This window comes from Microchirus variegatus (assembly GCF_963457635.1).
Source record: "Microchirus variegatus genome assembly, chromosome: 18".
Lineage (NCBI taxonomy): Eukaryota > Metazoa > Chordata > Actinopteri > Pleuronectiformes > Soleidae > Microchirus > Microchirus variegatus.
This window is the reverse complement of record NC_139819.1, coordinates 23684698-23708456: the sequence shown is the minus strand read 5'-3', so window position 1 is coordinate 23708456 and position 23759 is coordinate 23684698. Positions and strand designations below refer to the sequence as shown.

Here is a 23759-nt window from a genome sequence, read left to right as displayed (position 1 = left end):
TGCTGGTCCTCTGCTGCCTCGTGTGGTCACTTTGTGTCACTGAGTTAAGTCTAAAGTAAATATTTAAAATTGACTTTGGTGTGGGAGAGTGAGTGACTTTGGTGTGAGAGAGTGACTTTGGTGTGTGAGAGTGAGTGACTTTGGTGTGAGAGAGTGAGTGACTTTGGTGTGAGTGAGTGACTTTGGTGTGAGAGAGTGAGTGACTTTGGTGTGAGAGAGTGAGTGACTTTGGTGTGTGAGAGTGAGTGACTTTGGTGTGGGAGAGTGAGTGACTTTGGTGTGTGAGAGTGAGTGACTTTGGTGTGGGAGAGTGAGTGACTTTGGTGTGTGAGAGTGAGTGACTTTGGTGTGAGAGAGTGAGTGACTTTGGTGTGTGAGAGTGAGTGACTTTGGTGTGTGAGAGTGAGTGACTTTGGTGTGAGAGAGTGAGTGACTTTGGTGTGTGAGAGTGAGTGACTTTGTTGTGTGAGAGTGAGTGACTTTGGTGTGAGAGAGTGAGTGACTTTGGTGTGTGAGAGTGAGTGGACTTTGGTGTGAGAGAGTGAGTGACTTTGGTGTGGGAGAGTGAGTGACTTTGGTGTGGAAGAGTGAGTGACTTTGGTGTGGGAGAGTGAGTGACTTTGGTGTGTGAGAGTGAGTGACTTTGGTGTGTGAGAGTGAGTGACTTTGGTGTGAGAGAGTGAGTGACTTTGGTGTGTGAGAGTGAGTGACTTTGTTGTGTGAGAGTGAGTGACTTTGGTGTGAGAGAGTGAGTGACTTTGGTGTGTGAGAGTGAGTGGACTTTGGTGTGTGAGAGTGAGTGACTTTGGTGTGAGAGAGTGAGTGACTTTGGTGTGTGAGAGTGAGTGACTTTGGTGTTAGAGAGTGAGTGACTTTGGTGTGTGAGAGTGAGTGGACTTTAGTGTGGAAACAGATGCTAAACCACAGCCTGCTGCAGCTTCTAGTTGCCATAGAAACCAGCAGAATGATGACAGGTCAGATGTTGCTGCATGAAGAATAACAAGCATCTCGAAGTGGATCAGGCGCGCGCGCACACACACGCACACGCACACACACACACACGGACTGTCCCTTTACACATGATGCTCGCGCTTCACAACACGTTTATCTTGATCTTATCTCGATGTATCATGACGTCACCGCCGTGATTATGTAACACGCACGCACGCACACGCACACACACACACGCACACGCACACACGCACACACACACGCACACACGCACGCACGCACGCACGCACGCACGCACACACACACACACACACACACACACACACACACACACACACACACACACACACACACACACTGGAGGAATGTCTCCTCACCTGGGCTGAAATGAGAGCTGAGCGCGAGACAGCAGCTGAAAACAGCTGAGGAGACGAGGAAGAGGAGGAGCAGCATCTTCATCACCTTCATCATCTTCATCACAGAGACGCAGCAGCAGCTTTAAGAAGCGACGTTTCCTCCTGAGCGACCTCCGAACACCGTCATCCTTCCTTCACGCTTCCTTCACGTTTCCTCGTCCCTTACTCTCATCCTCCACCAGGAACGATGAAGAGAAAGAGGAAGAGGAGGAAGAGTCTGTTAATCCAGCGGTTTGATTCACAGATAAATGTCTTCACGTTATCATCATCATCATCATCTTCATCCTCAGCGCTCGGTCACGTGACTCCAGTCAAACCAGATCAAAGGCTCAGGTCTGTGGTGTCGGAGCTGTCCGAGGTGCTGACAGCACGAGCGCCATCTTGTTTGGTAATGAGCCCAAATACAATTTATGTGTGTGTGTGTGTGCGCGTGCGCGCGCGTAAATAATAAAACAATTATTTGTACAGATTAATTTTCTCATTTTATGTTTATATATGTATTTATATATGAAATACTGTGTACACACACACACACACACACACACACGATGATCACCCCTTGAGGGAGGAGCCAAAATAAATAGAATTAAACGCAGCAAATCAACACAAACAGAAATATGACGTCATGATGACGTCACAGATTGTGTGTCCGTGATGACGTCACGTCCAGATTCACGGATCCAGTCGCAAAACAACAACCGACTTTGAAGAAACACTCAGAAATGTTGTCTTACCTTTCCTCTTCATCACAACTACACTTCCCAGCATGCTTTGGGGACTCATCCCGGTGTGATTGGTCCACAGCGACATTAGCTCGTTCTGATTGGAGAAGGAGCAGCAGCAGCTGTCATCACTGTAATGTGATACCTGTAGTGGCCACTGGGGGTCAGCAGCTCCTCACTCTGGAGGCAGAAGCATGTGCAGGAACTGATTATAGGTCACAGTTTATATTCCAGAAATAATCCGTGAGTAACAAACAGATGATCTGAGGAGTTTCTGAAGATCATCTGAAGATTATCTGAAGATCATCTGAAGACCTTCTGAAGATCATCTGAAGATTATCTGAAGATCATCTGAAGACCTTCTGAAGATCTTCTGAAGATCATCTGAAGATTATCTGAAGATCATTTGAAGATTATCTGAAGACCTGAAGATTATCTGAAGATCATTTGAAGACCTTCTGAAAGATTATCTGTAGATCATCTGAAGACCTTCTGAAAATCATCTGAAGATTATCTGAAGATCATTTGAAGATTATCTGAAGACCTGAAGATTATCTGAAGATCATTTGAAGACCTTCTGAAGATTATCTGAAGACCTTCTGAAGATCATCTGTAGATCATCTGAAGACCTGAAGATTATCTGAAGATCATCTGAAGACCTTCTGAAGATCATCTGAAGATTATCTGAAGATCATTTGAAGATTATCTGAAGACCTGAAGATTATCTGAAGATCATTTGAAGACCTTCTGAAGATTATCTGAAGACCTTCTGAAGATCATCTGTAGATCATCTGAAGACCTGAAGATTATCTGAAGATCATTTGAAGACCTTCTGAAGATTATCTGTAGATCATCTGAAGACCTTCTGAAAATCATCTGAAGATTATCTGAAGATCATCTGAAGACCTTCTGAAGATCTTTTGAAGATCATCTGAAGATCTGGTCTGGTTCAGACAGAGGACCTGGTCCTCTAAAGACAGAGGAGAAGACACATGAAACCAGTCCATGATTATAATGAGAGACAAAGACTCACAAAATCACAGTTGTTGTTTTTTTAATACAGATTTTTTAAAAATCAGAGCGAGGACATAAGAAGATTTGTTCTTCAGGCAACTGGAGACACAACTGAAGACACAACTGAAGACACAACCGTGTCCATTCTTCAACACAGAGGGACAACTATAAATAAGTGTCTTTAAATTACTTTGTCTTTGGTTTCTTCTCTTCTACAACACAACTTTAACACAACTGAAATAAGTTTAAAAGACACACACACACACACACACACACACACACACACACACACACACACACACACACACACACACACACACACACACACACACACACACACACACACACAGGCCTTCACTGACTGGTGCACGAGGAACCGCCTCCTCCTGAACACCACCAAGACCAAGGAGGTGGTTCCACCACGGTGGACTTCAGGAGACCATAAAACACCATGCTCGTCCTTCAAGTACCTGGACGACGAGCTGGAGTGGAACAATGAAGCATCTCGTCTATGGAGGTCTGCAGCCTTCAGAGGAGAAACACCTGGATTTTTCCACCTGAGGCATCATCTTCACACCAGAAGAAGGTGAAACGTCCCGTCGTCCACAGCTGAAGACGGTGGCTCAGTGGGATACGTCCTCTGTGTCTGATAATCTGGACCAAAGAGGTTCTGGACCAAACCCTGTAACCATGTGTGGAGGTCATTTTGTCCACCACCATCATGAGCAGGTCCTGAGGACATGAGGTCCTGAGGTTCTGAGGTCCTGAGGTCCTGAGGTTCTGAGGTCATGAGGTCACTGGTGCATGTAGAGTCGTATGAGTCCGGCTCGGTGCAGCTGCTGCCACAGACCGGCCTCCAGACGCAGGTCGTGGTTGCTGTAGAAGGTCACGCGGTGGTAGCTGGTGTCATAGTAATGGTCAGAGTAGTTCTGATAGTCCGGGGTCATGAAGCCGTAAGCGCTCACCTTTATCAACACAGGAGAACGTAGACAGTTAATCAGAGGCAACGGAAACAATGTCGGCATATCGTAAAAAAAAAAGGACCCAGAACTCGCGTTGTTCCAGTTCTTTCGTAGGTTCGTGAGCACAGCAGGTATCGCCCGATCGGTCACAGGCCAATGGTCACCAATGGTCACCAATGGTCACTGCGGCCTTTTCAATCCCCCAAAACCCTTTGACAACTTTTCGCGACAAACGTGCTTTGGACGAGTTCGCTCATTTACGTAGGGTGTAAATCTAAAATTCAAAATGGCCTACTTCCTGTTGAGTTGAGGCCACGGTTACGGTCGACTTCTTTTGTTCGTCTTGGTCGATAACATATTCTCGGCCGACGACATCAGGCACTTCCCGTTTTCGTGGCGAATGCTAGAAATTCGTCGACAAACAGAGGGTTGCCGCGACCTTTTGAATCCTCCAAAACCATTCGACAACTTTTCACCTCTGATGTGTCGAGTACAAGTTGGCGTGGTTTTTTTTTAATATCGGTACGACAAACGCGCTCGGACGAGTTCGCTCGTTTACGTAGGGTGCAAATTGCCAAAAATGGACGCCAAGAATCAAAATGGCCGACTTCCTGTTGAGTTGAGGCCATGTTATGGTCGATTTTTTTATTCGTCGGGAAGTTTCGGGAAATTCGGTGGAACTCAATTATGTCGACGACATCGGGCACTTCCTGTTTCGTGGTGAATGCTCGTAATTCCCCAAAATGCCACTAGTTGCCGTGGCCACGCTCTTTTGAATTCACAAAACTTTACTATAACTTTTCACCTCTGATGCGTCTCGCACAAGTTGGCGCCGTTTTATTTATGTCGTGCAACTAACTAACGCTCGGGCGAGTTCGCTCGTTTGCGTCGGGTGAAAATCGCCAGAAAATGGACGCCAAGAATCAAAATGGCCGACTTCCTGTTGAGTTGAGGCAGCTCACCTGGTCACAGGTGTGCAGAGCGGCCAGCAGCATCACGGCGCCGGTGGACGGCCGATAAATCTTGAAGCTGCTTTTCAGAGGGTTTGTTCGGAGGAATCTGAAAGAGAAACGAGGACGATTTCACCTTCACTGATGATTTAACTCCGTCTTCAGCTGATGATTAATCATCTGAAGATTAATCTCTCACCTGTTTCTGAGGTAACGGATAAAATCTGGGTGATACATCTTCAGCTTCTCCACGGACACATCTGCTCCAAAGAGTTTGGTGGGGCTGTGGACAAAGACATCTGTAAGACACAAGTGTCCCTCACACACAAGTGTCCCCCACACACAAGTGTCCCCCACACACAAGTGTCCCCCACACACAAGTGTCCCCCCCACACAAGTGTCCCCCGCACACACAAGTGTCCCCCACACACAAGTGTCCCCCCACACAAGTGTTCCCCACACACAAGTGTCCCCCACACACAAGTGTCCCCCACACACAAGTGTCCCCCCCCCACACAAGTGTCCCCCTCACACAAGTGTCCCCCGCACACACAAGTGTCCCCCACACACAAGTGTCCCTCACACACAAGTGTCCCCCACACACAAGTGTCCCTCACACACAAGTGTCCCCCACACACAAGTGTCCCCCGCACACACAAGTGTCCCCCACACACAAGTGTCCCCCACACACAAGTGTCCCCCACACACAAGTGTCCCTCACACACACAAACACAAGTGTCCCCCACACACAAGTGTCCCCCGCACACACAAGTGTCCCCCACACACAAGTGTCCCTCGCACACACAAGTGTCCCCCGCACACACAAGTGTCCCCCACACACACAAGTGTCCCCCACACACAAGTGTCCCTCACACACACACGTGTCCCTCACACACACAAACACAAGTGTCCCCCACACACACAAGTGTCCCCCCCACACACAAGTGTCCCCCCCACACACAAGTGTCCCCCACACACACAAGTGTCCCTCACACACACAAGTGTCCCCCACACACAAGTGTCCCTCACACACACAAGTGTCCCTCACACACACAAGTGTCCCCCACACACAAGTGTCCCTCACACACACAAGTGTCCCTCACACACACACAAGTGTCCCCCACACACAAGTGTCCCCCGCACACACAAGTGTCCCCCGCACACACAAGTGTCCCCCACACACACAAGTGTCCCTCACACACACAAGTGTCCCTCGCACACACAAGTGTCCCCCGCACACACAAGTGTCCCCCGCACACACAAGTGTCCCTCGCACACACAAGTGTCCCCCACACACAAGTGTCCCCCGCACACACAAGTGTCCCTTACACACACAAGTGTCCCCCGCACACAAAAGTGTCCCCCGCACACACAAGTGTCCTCCCCACACAAGTTTCCCCGCCAATAATTGACTTCAAAAATAAAAATGGCCGACTTCCTGTTGAGTTGAGGCCATGGTTACGGTCGACTTTTTTCTTCGTCTTGGTTGATAACATCTTCTCACCAAGTTTCGGGAAATTTAGTGGAACTCAATTATGCCGATGACATCGGGCACTTCCTGTTTCGTGGCGAATGCTCGAAATTCACTAAAATCTGCGCTGCTTTCTTCTATCGGCTACATAGCGTGCAAATCGGCAATGTAGGGGGCGCTGTAGAGCCCTTGAGCAACGCACGGGTCCGGGAACCAGGAACTATGTCAATATTGCATTTTCACCAGACCCGACGTCCATGCAAGGTTTCAGGAGTTTAAAAACGAGCACAAAGACACAGAATAACAATGTGAAGGATTAACGACAGAACGGAAACGTTTCTCACTCCTGGTTTCGATCAGGTCCTCGCTTCACTCCTGTGTGCGTCGCTGCAGCTTTGACCAGCAGGTAATCACGGTCGTGGTCGGGAAGAAAGACGTAACGCGTCTCCTGTTGGACGACAGAGACAGAGATGTCAGTGTTTCTGTCAGGACTGAAGTCTTTGGTGTTGTGTGGTAACCCCTAAACCCTCACCTCAGACTGAGGAGGTCCTCTGAAGCCCAGAGCTTTGTAGCTTTTCATGGAGTTGACCAGAGTGTTGGTGGAGAAAGTGTAGTGTGTGGTCCGAGAGCCCACGTCCTCCTCAAAGCCCCGAATCACCGCACCGTTGGTTCTGAAAACCACGAGAAACCACAAGAAACCAGCGATCACATGAGCATCGTCGTCTCAGCTGCCGTCTCCTGCCTCACAGCTGGAGTCTGACCTGAAGACGTAGTGATGGCCGTCGATCTCCTGCCCTTTCTTTGAGGACTTCAGGATTCCTCCGTTCCCCACCACAGCACAGCGGATACACGAGGACGCACTGCTGCTGCTGATGCTGCTGCTGATGCTGCTGCTGCTGCTGCTGCTGCTGCTGCTGCTGTTGCTGCTGCTGATGCTGCCGATTCTGCTGCTGCTGCGAGTCTTCCAGTCGTCAAACATCTGCCGATTCACAGGGGAGTTGAGGACGGACAGCGTCTCAGCCACGGCTGGAAGTACAAATGAACGGTGAGGACCAGACAGAAGACAGAAATCACCGTACGCTTCTTAAATGTGAATATTTTCATGTTTCTGTCATTTTGCAGCTTCTTAAATGTGAATATTTTCTATTTTCTGTCATTTTTCAGCTTCTTAAATGTGAATATTTTCATGTTTCTGTCATTTTGCAGCTTCTTAAATGTGAATATTTTCTATTTTCTGTCATTTTTCAGCTTCTTAAATGTGAATATTTTCATGTTTCTGTCATTTTTCAGCTTCTTAAATGTGAATATTTTCACGTTTCTGTCATTTTTCAGCTTCTTAAATATGAATATTTTCATGTTTCTGTCATTTTTCAGCTTCTTAAATGTGAATATTTTCACGTTTCTGTCATTTTCAGCTTCTTAAATTTGAATATTTTCACGTTTCTGTCATTTTTCAGCTTCTTAAATGTGAATATTTTCACGTTTCTGTAATTTTTCAGCTTCTTAAATGTGAATATTTTCACGTTTCTGTCATTTTTCAGCTTCTTAAATTTGAATATTTTCACGTTTCTGTCATTTTTCAGCTTCTTAAATGTGAATATTTTCACGTTTCTGTAATTTTTCAGCTTCTTAAATGTGAATATTTTCACGTTTCTGTCATTTTTCAGCTTCTTAAATGTGAATATTTTCACGTTTCTGTCATTTTTCAGCTTCTTAAATGTGAATATTTTCACGTTTCTGTCATTTTTCAGCTTCTTAAATGTGAATATTTTCACGTTTCTGTCATTTTTCAGCTTCTTAAATGTGAATATTTTCACGTTTCTGTCATTTTTCAGCTTCTTAAATGTGAATATTTTCACGTTTCTGTTATTTTTCAGCTTCTTAAAAAGACAGAAATCACTGTATGCTGTGTTATTCTGCAGATTAAAGCAGAGCTCACTGGTGTAATCCAGGCCTCCCCAGCCGTGAGCTCCGCTGTACCGACTCAGACGCTGATGTTGTTCAGGACTGATGTGTTTGGACCACTGCAGGACAGGGACGTATCTCAGAAAACGTTCTCCAAACTCCGTCTCAGGAACACGACCTCGGATCCCGTCAGAGCAGCTCTGTGGGGGCGGAGTCGACAAAACACACACACTTACACAGTCTTCTCTGACCAATGGCAAACCCTCACAAAGCCTGAGAAGAACTCACCGTTTGTGCTGGGATGTCCTCGCTCATGTAAGTGTCTCCGATGAAGGGAAGCTCTGTAGGTCCACGCTGCTGCTGCTGCTCTGAGCTGCTCTCAACATCTGACCTGGACCTGGACCTGGACTCGGACCTGGACTCAGAGACAGTCGGCACTGGATTATCTGCTGGTGTTCGCCGTTTCACTGCCGTGGATGTTTTTGGAGCCATGGTTGGGTTAGGGATTAGAAACTCTGTAGAGACCTCGAGGCTGGAGTCCTGTGAGCTGCTGATACAAGAACATGGAGCACTCTAGTTTCATTTTTCAGCTTCTTAAATGTGAATATTTTCACGTTTCTGTCATTTTTCAGCTTCTTAAATGTGAATATTTTCATGTTTCGGTCATTTATCAGCTTCTTAAATGTGAATATTTTCACGTTTCTGTCATTTTTCAGCTTCTTAAATGTGAATATTTTCACGTTTCTGTCATTTTTCAGCTTCTTAAATGTGAATATTTTCACGTTTCTGTCATTTTTCAGCTTCTTAAATGTGAATATTTTGATGTTTCGGTCATTTTTCAGCTTCTTAAATGTGAGTTTTTTCACGTTTCTGTCATTTTTCAGCTTCTTAAATGTGAATATTTTAATGTTTTTGTCATTTTGCAGCTTCTTAAATGTGAATATTTTCATGTTTCTGTCATTTTCAGCTTCTTAAATGTGAATATTTTCATGTTTCGGTCATTTTTCAGCTTCTTGAATGTGAATATTTTCACGTTTCTGTCATTTTTCAGCTTCTTAAATGTGAATATTTTCACGTTTCTGTCATTTTTCAGCTTCTTAAATGTGAATATTTTCACATTTCTGTCATTTTTCAGCTTCTTAAATGTGAATATTTTCACGTTTCTGTCATTTTTCAGCTTCTTAAATGTGAATATTTTCACGTTTCTGTCATTTTTCAGCTTCTTAAATGTGAATATTTTTAAGTTTCTGTCATTTTTCAGCTTCTTAAATGTGAATATTTTCACGTTTCTGTCATTTTTCAGCTTCTTAAATGTGAATATTTTCACGTTTCTGTCATTTTTCAGCTTCTTAAATGTGAATATTTCCTGGTTTCTTTGCTCCATAAAAAACTAAGAAATCCTTCAAACTGAATCATTTTGTGTTTGTGGACAATAACAAGACATTTGAGAATATCATCATTTCCAGGTTTGACACTGATCAATATTTACTTTTATACATTTTATGACATTTTATGGACCAAACAACTAATTGGCAATTGAATAGTTTGGAATAAACTACAGTTTGAAAAAGCTGCAAAATCATTTCCAAAGGTAGAAAAGGTGATGGTTTTTCCAGCCTCAGTCACATTTCTTGTCCAAAATCCATACTTTTACAAAAGGTATCACAGACTTTGAGGCAACAACGTGGGTGCGACGTCATTGGCAAAGATCCATGACTTCTGGAACAACCTCGTTACTAGCATTGACTGTTCCAATAAAAGACTTTTATTAAATTGCAGTGAGGTCATTTCCTGTCACTGAGTCGTATCTTCTGCTGAGGACGGGTCAATTATTTCTGCAACGGTGGGTACAGGGACAAACACTCTGACGTCCGCCTCAGCCGTCACAAATGCGTCCAACAACGCTCGAGCAAAGCAGGAGAGGTTGTCATCGACTGCCTCAGGATGGTGGTCCTGTAATTTGCGGTTGGCGGACGTTCTTGTATCGTCGACTGCGGTATGTTCCACAGTTGGAGCGGGGATGCTAGGTCGCGTCGCTGGCGTTTCGTTCTCGCCAACCTGTTCTACCACGTTCAGAGAGCTCATCTCCAAACCGGGGTTGAACGCGTCTACATCGGCAACAACATCCATGAAGGAAACGGGGGATTTTCTGCCGTACTGTGATCTCTTAAAGGCGCTGGAGGACGTTCTTGTCTCTGGGACCTTGGTGAGGTCAGTTTTAGGTTCTTCTACCTCAGAGGTCATCATCATAATCATGTGATCATCCAGAAGCCTAGTCAATGAGTCATCTATCGTCAGAGCAGTGATAGAATCCCAGGGCTGGTCTGTTTGGGCTCTGGTAGGGTGACCGATGTCTTTCATCGTAAGCGTGTCCTCGTCAGAACAACGGTCTGGCACCTCAGCGCTCAACGTATCTCCACGGGCCTCCGATACATCTGGCCAGATGAAACAGGTCTCCTCAAAAGCCTTAAAGAACATTTCTTCCATATCGGGAGTAAAACCATCTTGATCATTTTCAGCAGCAGCCAGAAGCCCGCCCAACATTTCTTCAATGAACACTGCCGTAACCAAATCACAGGGTGTTGCCGTCATTGCACCAAACAGGGCATCATCGGTGACTGCGGCAGTGCTAGGTTGAGAGGACACAGGGAGGTCTGCTGTCCTGCTGTCCTGCGATCTGGCAGAGAGGCTGGAGAACCTTATTTCAGGAAAGCTAAAATCCGAGTCTTCTGACATGCCTCGAGAAATACTGCAGGTTTCAAAGCAGACCTCAGAATCCACTTCAGAGCTGAACGCATTCATTTCATGGTCAGCCGGAGCACCGAGAGCCCCGTCCCCAACCAGTGGAGTGGGACCAAGAACGGTGTCGCGAGTCATTGTTGCAGCGGCAGTAATGGGAGACACAGGGGGAGTCGACCTGGAGGAACTTCTCTTAGAGACTTGAAAATCTTCTGCCACACGAGGGGCGAACATCTCCAAGTCATTTTCAGCAGCAGTTCGCAGGAATCCATCCAAAAAAGGTGGCGTGGCACCCGTCAGGGTTGATATTTCAGAATGTCTCAAAGATTGTCTCTGCCTCGTCTCTGGACCTTCATCTCCACCAGCATCTAACAAAGCTAAAACCATACGGAAGGTCTCCTCAAAGTCCTCGAAGCAATTGGCTACCACATTTGTGTAGAACATGTCCACCTTTTTCTCAGCCCCACCCATAAGAGGTGGAGCGGTGACATCGGTCGTGGTAGTTTCTGGGGCCTCGGTGAGTGTTGCTGCCCTGAGGCTGGAGGACGTCCTCTCCAAGACGTTAGAATGTCCTGTGCCTTCTCGGGGCACCAAGTAGTCGAGACTTGGGGTGTTTTTAAAGGCCTCAGAATAAACATCTGTGTACGAGTTCAACTCATTTTCAGCAGCAGCACTCAGAAACCCATCATAGACAGGTGGAGTGGGGCCAGGTAGGGCGTCATCCGTTACTGCAGCAGTAGCTTGTGGGTACACAGGGAGTGATGTTGTTGCCTCGAGGACTTCAAAATCTCTGTGGTCAGTATTGTCCTCAAAGGCCTCAGAATAACTGCCGGCCTCGACAGTGGCGGTTGTTGTTTTTGCGTTATTTTCAGCTAATAAAAACTCGTACATCAAAGATTGAGCAAAGTTGGAAAGGTTCTCGTCATCTCCCGTCTCGGCGGGATATAACGAGGAAAAGGTTAAAGACTTTCTTCTGCCGCTCCGATTGGACGACCGTCTCGTCACGGACACGTTCTCTCTCGTCCCACTGTTGTTGTTGTTTGGTCTCTGCGACTCCTGTGGCATCGTACGTCGTGATACTCGTCCCGGAATCGTACGGGCAACCTTCGGGGTTCGCGCGGTCTTATGTCCTGCGACGCCGCACTTTTTAAAAAGATGAAAGCGATGATGTCACCACTGTGCGTCTCCTTTCATCTGAGGCAGTCGTTCTGTGGCAACAAGGTGGTTGCAAAGTGCAAGACATTCATTCTCTACCTCTTTATCCTCCACGCGAGGGTTCCAAAAAATAAAATGAAATAAATATACGCGTGGTCGCCGCAGCAGATCATCTGCCTCCATCTTGTCTGCTCCCTTGTGTCCTCATGTCCTCCTCCATAGCCTGGAGTGAACCTTCTCTCTGTGGTCTTCTTCTTTTCCCTCTTGCCTGCAGCTCCATCTTCTCTATCGAGTATGCTCACGTCTCATCCTGTCCATCCTTCTTAGCTTAGCTGGGCCTCACCGTGAAGGTGAAAAACCGAAGATAATCAATGGCCTGGTGCTCGGGGAGATGGTCGCAGTTCTAATGTGCGATAACTCTGCGGCACACGGGCAATTTAACAATTACCGCTTCCATGTATTGATGATGCCAATGTTTTATTTATTGATTGTATGTTTCCAATTTTATTGAGATATATAACAGGCATGTGTGTGAAGAGTCCAGTCTATTCTATTGTATTCTATTCTATTGCTTTAGTAAATCTAATTTTGAAGGGGGGTGATGGTCATAATCCAGACAGCTATGTAAATGTGAGCATTTTTCTTTTAAAGGAATTGTGCGTCATTCTCAGTTCTGACTCCCAAACCTTACGCCTTCTTGAACAAGTACAACTGTGTGCCTGCCTCTTCACTAGCATTCAAGCTACTCACGCTTGTATTCACTGATCACGGCTTAAACTGTTCATGGGCAATGCTTCGTCTTGCTCTTCTGCTTCTTCTTCTGATGCTTTTCCTGCAATTCGTCGGTTTTATCTTCGGCCGAGCACGGGGCGAGTATTTCTGCGATGGTCGGCACAGGGACGTACATTTTCAGGTCAGCGTCCGCCGTCACAAATGCGTCCAGCAAAGCTTGAGCAAAGCAGCAGAGGTTGGCGTCCTTTACCGCCTCAGTGGGACGAAACGCCATTTCACTGCCGTCCTGTAATCTGTAGCTGGAGGACATGTACGTCTCATCGTCTGTAATATTCTCCACGGTTTGAGTGGAGATGCGAGGAAGTGCGTCGTCATTTATTGCTGCGGTGGTTGGCATGTGGCAAACAAGAGAAGCCATCTTCTTGCTCTCCTCTGATCTGGCAGAGTGGCTGGCGGACAGTCTCGTCTCTGGGTCTTCATCCCCACCAAGCCCGAACACATTTAGAGATCTACTGTAGGTCTCTTTAAAGGCCTCCGAGCTCAGCTCTGCCAACGTGTCTGCCTGTAATTCAGCAACAGCGTCCATGATGGCCGAAGAGAAACCAAGAATCATATCATCGGTAATCTCAGAGACGTCCGACACACCTGGAGAGAGGAAACAGGTCTCCTTCAAGGCCTCAAAGCAACTTTCGCTCAAAACCGGGGAAAACACGTTCATATCTTTTACAGAAGTACCACCAAGAACATCGGCCAACATGTCATCAAGTATTGTTGCATAGATGGGTTCAGAGGAAGCAGGGATAGAGGACAATCTTCCTGGGTCCATGATGTCCTCCATATTGAAAGTGATGGCAGGTCGAGTGTCGTTGTAAAGTTCCACAGTATCTGGAGAGGGACCAAGTATTATATCACTTATTGTGGCAAAGACGGGTTCAGAGCAAGTAGACGAGGCTGTATCGATGCTGGCCTGCGACCCAGTAATGAACCTGGAGGACAGTCTCCCACGGTCCATAATGTCCTCATAAGCGTTGCTGGGTAGAGCGTCGCTATAAAGTACAGTGGTGGCATGTGCAAGGGAAGCTGTGGAAGACGTTCTGTTGTCCTGTTCCACAGCTGGGGCGAAACCAAGTGCAAAATCATCAGTTACCGAGTCATAGATGGGTTCAGAACAAGCAGCAGAAGCCTGTGACCCAATATAAATTCTGGAGGACGGGATCCTAGGGTCCATGATGTCCTCCATGTCGTAAGCCATGCCGGGTAGAGTGTCGTTATAAAGTACTGTGGTAGCATGTGCAAGGGAAGCTGTCCTGCTGTCCTGTGATCTGGTAGAGCTGGGAGAATATGGTCTGGTCTCCTGGACCAGGACCATTTCCACAGCTGGAGTGAAACCAAGTCCAATGTCATTGGTTATCGTGTCATAGAAAGGTTCAGAACAAGTAATGGAGGCCTGTGACCCAGTAAAAATGCTGGAGGACGGGATCCTAGGGTCCATGATGTCCTCCATATCAAAAGTGATGCCAGGCAGAGTGTCGCTAGGAAGTTCTGAAGAAACATCGAAATTTGTCCTGCTGTCCTGTGATCTGGTAGAGTTCAAAGAATATGGTCTCGTCTCCTGGACCAGGACCATTTCCATAGCTGGAGTGAAACCAAGTGAAGTATCATCAGTTACTGAATCATAGATGGGCTCAAAACAAGTAGCAGAAGCCTGTGACCCAACATAAATTCTGGAGGACGGGATCCTAGGGTCCATGATGTCCTCCATGTCGTAAGCGATGCTGGGTAGAGTGTCGTTATAAAGTACTGCGGTAGCATGTGCAAGGGAAGCTGTGGAAGATGTCCTGCTGTCCTGTGATCTGGTAGAGTTGGAAGAATACGGTCTTTCCACAGCAGGAGTGAAACCAAGTGCAAAATCATCAGTTACTGTGTCATAGAAAGGTTCAGAACAAGTAATGGAGGCCTGTGACCCAGTAGACATTCTGGAGGACGATATCCCCTGGTCCATCATGTCCTCCATATCGAAAGTGTTGCCAGGCAGAGTGTCGTCAAAGTCCCGAGAGTAACGGTCTGCCTCGTAAGGAGTTAACATATCCAACTCATTCTCTGCAACAGCACTCGAGAACCCTTCAAAAATCAGTGGAGTGGAACCACGTAGGGTGTCATCGGTTATTGAGGGGCTGTAAGATGGCCTCGTTTCTGGGACTTCATCTAAAGCCACTGCAGAGATTCTGCGGGGTTCACTGAAGCCCTCGTAGCAAAGTCCTCCCACCGCAGGGGAGAATGCGTCCAACTCATTTTTAGAAGTCTGAGCAGGGGAGAATGCGTTCAACTCATTTTTAGAAGTCTGGAGTTCAGCCCCACCCACAAAAGGTGGAGAGGAACAAAGTTTGGCGTCGTCAGGTATGGGCGAGGACGGCCTGCTGTCCTGCGATCTGGTCGATCGGCGGGAATACGGCCTCTCTGGGATGTCTTTGGTGACGGGGGAAGGGAAACCAAGGGTGTTCTCAAAGGCCTCTGAACAGCTGTCAGACACATCGGGGGTGAACATATCCAACTCATTTTCTGCACTAGTACTCAGTAACTCATCAAAAACGGGGGAAGTGGTACAAAATAGGGTGTCGTCAGTTATTGTTGCCAGGGTAGGTGTGGAGGAAACTGGTGGAACCAGTGATGTGAGCGATGGCCTCGTCTCTGGGACTTCATCCATGTCGGCATCTAACACTGCTGCGGTGATTCCGAAGTTCTCCTTATAGTCCTCCAAGGGACGTGCTGTAATGTGAGTGGAGACCACGTACGTGTTGTCTTCAGCCTCAGGACTCGGAGCCTTATCCAAAGGGCGTGGAGTGGGATCGGGGTAGACCGGGAAGGTTGTTCTGCTGTCCTGTGACCTGGTGGACGGGCTGGAAGAGGACGTTCTCCCAGGAACTTGGAAATCTCCAAAGTCTTTTGGAACAGCTGGAGAGATTCTGCACAATTCGCTGAAGCTCCCGGAGAACATTTCTGCCACCTCAGGGGAGAACACCTCAAAGCCGTCGTCGTCAGGCGCACCGAGAGCGTCGTACGCCGTGGAACGAAGCACGGCGTCTTCAGCTTTCATTGCCGCCGCCGCCGGCGTCGCCGTCCTGCCGTCCTGCGAATCTGTCGTCGAGACGATGGACGTTCTCTCGAGGGAAACGTCAAGGGCGCGTGGTGGTGCTGCAGCGGCAGGTACTGGGTAAACAGGGTAAGCTGGACTGCCGTCTGGCGATTGGCTGGAGGTCAGCCTCTGACGGAGCTCAAAGTCTCGGATGTCTTCCCTCACAGCTGGAGAGGAACTAAGGGTTTTCTCCGAGGCCTCTGAATAACTGTTGGGAACATTAGGCGTGAACACGTCGGCCTCGTTTTCAGCAGCGGGGAAAGCTTCTTCAGTTATTGCTGCAGTGGCGGCTTCAGCTGCTGTCCGGCGCTCCTGTGATCTGCCCGAGCAGCGAGATGACGTCCTCTCGGGGATTTGAACGTCTCCAGTGTCTTGTGACACAGCTGGAGCGACACTGCTCTCAAAGGCCTGAGAATCACCGACTGCGTCGTCTGCTTGTTCGTTCTCAATTTCTAGAAACTCAAACATCAACGCTTGAGCAAAATCGGAAAGGTTTTCGTCATTTTCCGTCTCAGTGGGACATAGTGACGAAAGGGTGTCCTTGTCCAATCCGAGTGGTTGATTGGACGGCGGTGTGTTGTTGGGGACTTGATCCCTTTCCATTGTCCCAGTGTTATTATTATTTTATTATCTCTGCGATTCTTGTTCTGCGTACGTTTTAAAATGATACCAAACTTTGAAGATGAAATTGATGATGTCATCACGGCGTCTCCTTTCATCTTCAGCTCAGTCATCGGTTTGAGAACGTTCTGGAACAACAGTACCAGGTTCTTCTTTCTCATCAGTTTGAGGTCCTCGCTCGTTCTCCCCCATCATTCCTTTCTCTGTGATGTCGTCATCCAGCTTTTACCGTTCAGTGAACCTTTCACCAGAACGTCCAGGAATTCCACAAATGACGGAGGCTGCAAATCGCCAATACGGACAACAAAATTCCAAATGGCTGACTTCCTGTTGAGTTGAGGCGATGGTTACGGTCGACTTTTTTGTTCGTCTCGTTCGATAACATCTTCCTACCAAGTTTCGCGAAATTCGGCGGAACTCGGCGTGTGCCAAAGTCATAGGGTGAAAATTTGCCAAAACGCATAGGGTTGCTGTGGCCACGCCCTTTTGAATTTGCAAATCTTTTCAACAACTTCTCCCCTCTGATGTGTATAGTGCTCAGCACGTTAACGCGGTAACGGCGGTTAACGCACGTTAAATGCACGGCGCGTTTCCATGACGGCTAAGGGAAAAAGACGTGCGTGACGCCGTGTTTACGTGACTCTGGATTCCTAAAACGAGTCTGTAAAGTAACGCTAAACTTTAAAAACAGAGGCACACATACACAGTACACAGGTACGCTAACGTTATTTGTTAGCGCTGCTCTTTTAGTTCAATAAACAGACCGCTCCAGTTCCACTGTAAGCGTGCTAGCGGCGCTAAAGGAGCTAATGCAGCTAACTGGTAAATGACATTGACATCCCGTGCGTCTTTTTCCGGTCAGTCGTCATGGACACATAACCTAGTGTCCGGCGCTAGTCTGCACTAGGCACGTTTTTTTTAAGTCGGTACGACAAACACGCTTGGACGAGTTCGCTCACTTGCGTAGGTCGCCAAAAACGGACACCAACAATTCAAAATGGCTGACTTTCTGTCGAGTTGAGGCCATGGTTACGGTCGACTCTTTTGTTCGTCTTGGTCGAAAACATCTTCTCTCCAAGTTTCGGGAAATTTGTTAAATTTTTTGCCTCTTGTTTTCACCTTAGGAGGCGCTATAGAGCCCTTGAGCAACACAGATCCGGGAACTATGTCAATATCGTATTTTCGCCAGACCTGACTCCATGCAATGTTTCAAGAGTTTTTATGCAAGTTAACGGCCTAAAAAATGAAGAATAATAATCTGAAGGATTAACAACAGGCTCCGCCTCCAGCTCTCAGAACCACATCAACACAACACAAAACATGCTTTTCACCTTCATCTCATCTTTACTCACCTGTCGTGGCCCTGGATGACGCCACGGGAACGACCCGGTGACCTGAACAGCGCCCCCTCCAGGTTCCCATACAGGATGTAGACACACGTCACAAAGCCGACTGTCAGCACGCCAAGAAGCGCCCTCTTCACGGTCGCCATGGCGCCACTGTGTCCCTGTGTGGCCGGCTCTGTTTGGCTAGCCCCGCCCCCTTCGCTCCACCTGGGCGGGAGCGCCGTCGGCCGAGGACACTTTCCTCTCTGTTCTCGGTCGAGGCAGCGAGGGATTTAATCTGAGTCTGGGCACGACTCAGGAATTCTGTCGACACAAAGCGCAACAACAGGACAGAAAGAGCTGGAATGAGCACAAATTCCTCCTCAGATTCCCCCGTTTCACGAGACACGAGTGTTGATTTATTTAGTGAAACTCGGGCGACCGCCGTGACCCTGACCTTTGACCCTTGGGTTTGGATTTCCGTGTCTCTTTTGTTTGTGCGTTGCGTTCGCCTGTGACTCTGTGAAACCGCAGCTAACCCCTCGGCGTCACTCGCTCGGATCAAATTCCCGTTTTCTGTGAATGAAACCTGGGCGTGCGACATGCTGGGAGAGCGTCGTCTGAACATCTTAAACGCGGCCTCGGCGTTCTCGGCGAGAATTAATCGGTTATTAATCCATTACTCAATTAACCGTCAACTATTTCACGATTAAAACAGGATTTCTGATCGTCTCCGCTTCTTCAGTGTGAATATTTTCTCTCTTTCTTTGCGCCATAAAAACAAAGAAATCTTTCAAACTGAATCATTTTGGTTTGTGGACAAAAACAAAGTCATTTCCAGGTTTGACAAAAACTGATCGACGCTTTTAAACGTTTAATTAATCCGGACAATAATCGACAGATTAATCGATGACGAAAATAACCGCCAGTTGCGGCACGTTATTTCGGTACTTTTGAAATGTTTTTCAGTTGTAAAACAAACACTTGTACACTATTTTCATTAAGAAGATTTAAGAACTAGCTAGCCAACTAAGGCTAACATCGGCCGTACTTTACTCACCTCGTTAGTCAGCCGATGATTAGCTGAGCGCGCCGAGGTGGATTTATCACTCATCACTCAAAAGCAGAAAACAAAAACATTTACTCACAACGCGAACACAAATCACACAACGCAAACACAAAAGCAGAAAACACACGAAAACATTAACTCACAACGCGAACACAAATCACACAACGCAAACAAAAAAGCAGAAAACAAAAACATTAACTCACAACGCGAACACAAAAGTAGAAAACACAAAAACATTAATTCACTGCCCTAGCCTGACAGACATTCTCAGTACATACATCTCAATGCCTCTTTATATCATACCCAGCAAAGACATCAAAGTGCCCATGGTGGCCTTTGGCCGAAGGACAATATTAGCAACAAAGGGCTACGAAGCTCCACATATTTAACAAAGGCTTAAGGCCAACAGTTGACGTTAACTATTTACAAATCACAATGTAACAAGTAACCCTGCACCAACCAACCAACCAAACCAACCACAAACTAAACCGCACACTACACCCGTGTTTGTGCGCGCTTCATCATCAGGTTGCCGGCGTTCCGCAAAAATATTACATTACATCGAGACGCCGTCTGCGGCTAGCGTTGCACCGCTTTCGTCTGGCTCGTCAAGTACCCGACGTCCGATTAGCGATTTGTTAAACGTGAACCGATACTCTGTAGTAGCGACGGTACCAATCGGTACCAAGTACTAAAAGTCTCACACTTAAAGGTGCATTATGTAATAAATCTTAATCTAAGTTACTACATTCAAATTCAAAATATCGAGGTCTTTTAGGTTTCATTTTCTGACGTAACTGGCAACCCGTGGTTGCTCGGCAGCAGAGACTCTACTGACTGCAGTGATTGGTAGACAGCGGTAGGTGGCGCCACATGACTGTACTGTTGTTGTTGTTGGTTCAGTTTGTTATGAACATTATTCCTGAGTCTCTGTGACATATTAGGAGGATTTTATCATTTATTACATAATTCACCTTTAAAGTCGTCATTTTAACAACACTAACCCTTTTCCCCCACTCAATTTTAGCAACATTAACGAGCTTCTCTACCTTTACCATAGAATGACAAGTCAACCGTTTGGTAGAGAAATGTTTTGAAAAAATGATTTGACCCTGAGAAGACTTTCTTTTGTTGCTTGTAGAACAACTCCTCTGAAATGATAATATGTCAACAAAGTAGTCTTGGCGCCGATACGTGTCATCAAAGACGAGGGAATGTTTGTTGTGTCACTTGCGAGTTCAGCTTGATGCATTTTTCAATTAGGTATCGCGACTTAAAGTGTGGTCGACCAAATAGTTGAGTAGTAGCTTAACCTCTTCTTTGGGGATCGGGGGCAGCGTCAGACGCAGCGACAAAAGCGTCATAAAACCATGTCTAACTTTAACAAACACAGATGCTGCATACCCACAGAAAGGTAAGAAAGGTAAGGTAACAGTACCATTTTTATCACTCTACGACCAAGATTCACGGATCCAGCCCTAAAATAAGAGCAAAACAACAACTGACTTTCAAGAAATACAAGCAGAAATATTGTCTTACCTTTGCTGTTTATCAAAACAAGTTATTTCCACCAGAACAAAACCACTTCTAATGAAGAACTACACTTCCCAGCATGCTTTGGGAACAAATCCCGGTCTGATTGATCATTACAGAGCGACATTAGATAGTTCTGATTAGAGAAAGGCGAATGTCCGCACAAATGCTTCATATGCATTTATGTCCTTTGACTCACTAATGAAGTGATTCACACACATTTGGAGACCGAGGTCTGATTCTACCGGTTTAGAGGTTTAAAACGAGCTGTCAATCACCCTAATTGACCAAGATAAGCCAGAGCTATGGCGCTGCGTAACTGAAGACGCTGCAGAGTCACAGAGTTGTTATTACGCACCGCACAGGGAGCAGCGATTTACAGACAGTTATCATACTTTTATTTTTATTTTCAAAACAAGTTATTTTCAGATCTGTAGTGACATATAAATACAATTAAATGGATTTTCAATCATTTTAAGCTCCTACTGCATATTTTAAAGGTGATATTTGCTTTAAAATGTTCTCACAAGTGTTATCTGTAGTTTGATACCAAGATAATCCACATAGAACTTGTAACTGCAGAGATTTAGTTTGGGCATGTCATTTTCGAGCAGGGACTCCAAAAAGAGGGTCAGGGAAGAAGAGGTTAAAGGGTTGAGGAAGCAGCTGTTAGGGAGGTTGAGGGGGGGGGGACACCCCTGCTTCAGCTGTAGTTGTAACCGGCAACAAACACAGGAATTGACATTATACTTCCTGTCCTCCCCCAATTTAGTTTGGATCGAGTGCGAAATGATTTGACTTTTTCTTTCACAGAAACAAAGAGCAAACAAACGAGGCCCGAGGCCACGGCTTCACGTCTCTGTGACACAGATACAGTTTCAGCACAAAGGAATGGGAAAAATGCAGTGATAAGAGCTGGGGGGGGGGGGGGGGGGGTTGTGGTGGGGGGGGGGGGTTAACATCTGGAACATGGCTCAGAGAGAAACCACACACACACACACACAGACTTTCTTGACTCGCTGACTTTGTCGTCTTTCCGTCACAAACACAACTTTAAAAACACAAGAAGAAAAGTTGTCAAACAAAGAAGAAGAAGAAGAAGAAGAAAGAGAAGAAAAAGAAGAAGAAAAAGAAGAAGAAGAAGAAGAAGAAGAAGAAGAAGAAGAAGAAGAAGAAGAAGAAGAAGAAGAGCTCACCGAGAGGACGTCGTCACGATGATCTCAGTCTGCTGCTGCAGGAGTTTCCCTCAGAGTTCACATGGGTCTGCTGCTGCTGCTGCTGCTGCTGCTGCTGCTGCTGCTGCTGAGCACAGTGGGGGGCGGGGCCAGAGAAACAGACCTGAGGAGCTGTGAGGATTTTTCTGTCGTGTTCACATTCACGTGAGCAGAAGCTACATCACAACAACGTCCATGTTCTGATGAGGGTAGAACAAAGAAGTGACTTTGACAAACTTCCATATGTGAGACAACAAAGACACACACACACACACACATCTTCTTCTGAATGAAAAGACAGTGAGTCGAGCGTCACCAATCTTTGCTTTTTATTCTCCTCGTTCCTCAGACGACGACGACGTCTCGTCTTCACAGCTTTTTTTGTTTGTTTTAAAAATAGTAAAAAAAAAGTAAAAAATAAAAATCATCATTGTGATTAAAAATAACTAAAGTAAACAAAGAAACAACAGTGAATTTAAACGTGGAGAAATGAAGGAGGAGGAGGAGGAGGAGGAGGAGGAGGAAGAAGAGGAGGAGGAGCCACAGCTGGAAGGGTTTGGAAAAAAAGAAGAAGAATAATAGGCCACACATGCATGTTCTTCCTGTGTGTGTGTGTGTGTGTGTGAGTGAGAGGTCACACACACACACACGTCTGCTGTAGAATGGATTTAAAGGGTTAGTGACACTTTTTCAAATGTGTCGTTAACATTCACATGTTCATCAATGGTCTGAAAGGACTGACAACACACACACACACACACACACACACACACGCACACACTTCTGCTCCTCCTCTCAAACGTTTCCTTCTTCTCTCATTCACTTTCTTTTTCCTTTCTCTCCAACATTCACTTTGCAGTCAAACCATCATGTGTGTATATATATACACACATATACACACAGTATATATGTATATATATATATATATATGTGTATATACTGTGTGTATATATGTACTCTGAGCGCCCGTCTTTTCTTCTTCTTCCTCTAACTTTCCTCTCTCTAACAAACTGTCTTCTCCTCTCAGTTCTAAAAACACATGACTCAGCAAAAAAAAAAAAGAAAAAAAAGAAAAAAGGGGGGGCGATAAAACACAGACGTGTGGTGAAAAAAAAGAAAAACACAGCGGTTTTTTTTTTTTCCCAGCTTCTCTTTTTACCAAATCCTCCCTATCTGGTGTCGCGGAGAGCTGCAGCCAATCACAACTGACCTAGGGTGAAATGGGCGGGGTCACAGGTCACCTGTCCATCACAGGGACAAAACAGGTGTCCTGCTTGTTTTTGTTTTGTTGGACTGTGGGAGGAAACCAGAGAACACACACACACACACACACACACACACACACACACACACACACACACACACACACACACACACACACACACACACACACACACACACACACACACACACACACACACACACACACACACACACACACACACACACACACACACACACACACACACACACACACACACACACACACACACACACACACACACACACACACACACACACACACACACACACACACACACACACACACACACACACACACACACACACACACACACACACACACACACACACACACACACACACACACACACACACTTGCTGCATACTGAGGACCAGGTAAAAACGCTAACAAAGTGAGGACCAGCATTTGCACTTTATAAATCAACACAATTACAAATATCTACTTCAATGAATGACATCTATAAAGAGCTACTGGGTGCAGTACCATAACGTGTCTGCAGGTGAAGCCCCAGAGCAAAACGTGTGTGAAACACCAGGACTGGAAAACGGGTTTTTGTACCAAATTGAGGACCTAAAAACAGAGT

The 23759-nt window shown here is 46.3% G+C and overlaps 2 protein-coding genes across 2 annotated transcripts in view; both read right to left on the bottom strand.

Moving 5' to 3' along the window:
* Nucleotides 1-2177, bottom strand: part of aatkb (apoptosis-associated tyrosine kinase b) — a gene marked incomplete at its 5' end in the record, with an annotated part of 16045 nt that extends 13868 nt beyond the window's left edge. The window contains one exon of the mRNA XM_083904693.1: nucleotides 2102-2177. Coding sequence (XP_083760819.1) covers nucleotides 2102-2177 — 76 coding nt within the window. The remainder of the gene's footprint in view (nucleotides 1-2101) is intronic.
* Nucleotides 2178-3694: 1517 nt separating this feature from the next.
* Nucleotides 3695-8883, bottom strand: st6galnac (ST6 (alpha-N-acetyl-neuraminyl-2,3-beta-galactosyl-1,3)-N-acetylgalactosaminide alpha-2,6-sialyltransferase; the record flags this gene model as incomplete). Its single annotated transcript, XM_083904692.1, has 9 exons — nucleotides 3695-4068; nucleotides 5028-5124; nucleotides 5215-5298; nucleotides 6831-6934; nucleotides 7019-7157; nucleotides 7248-7366; nucleotides 7478-7512; nucleotides 8426-8591; nucleotides 8680-8883. 9 exons carry the CDS (start codon nucleotides 8881-8883, stop codon nucleotides 3898-3900), a joined length of 1119 nt encoding a protein of 372 aa, XP_083760818.1. The 3' UTR covers nucleotides 3695-3897.
* Nucleotides 8884-23759: the final 14876 nt, after the last annotated feature.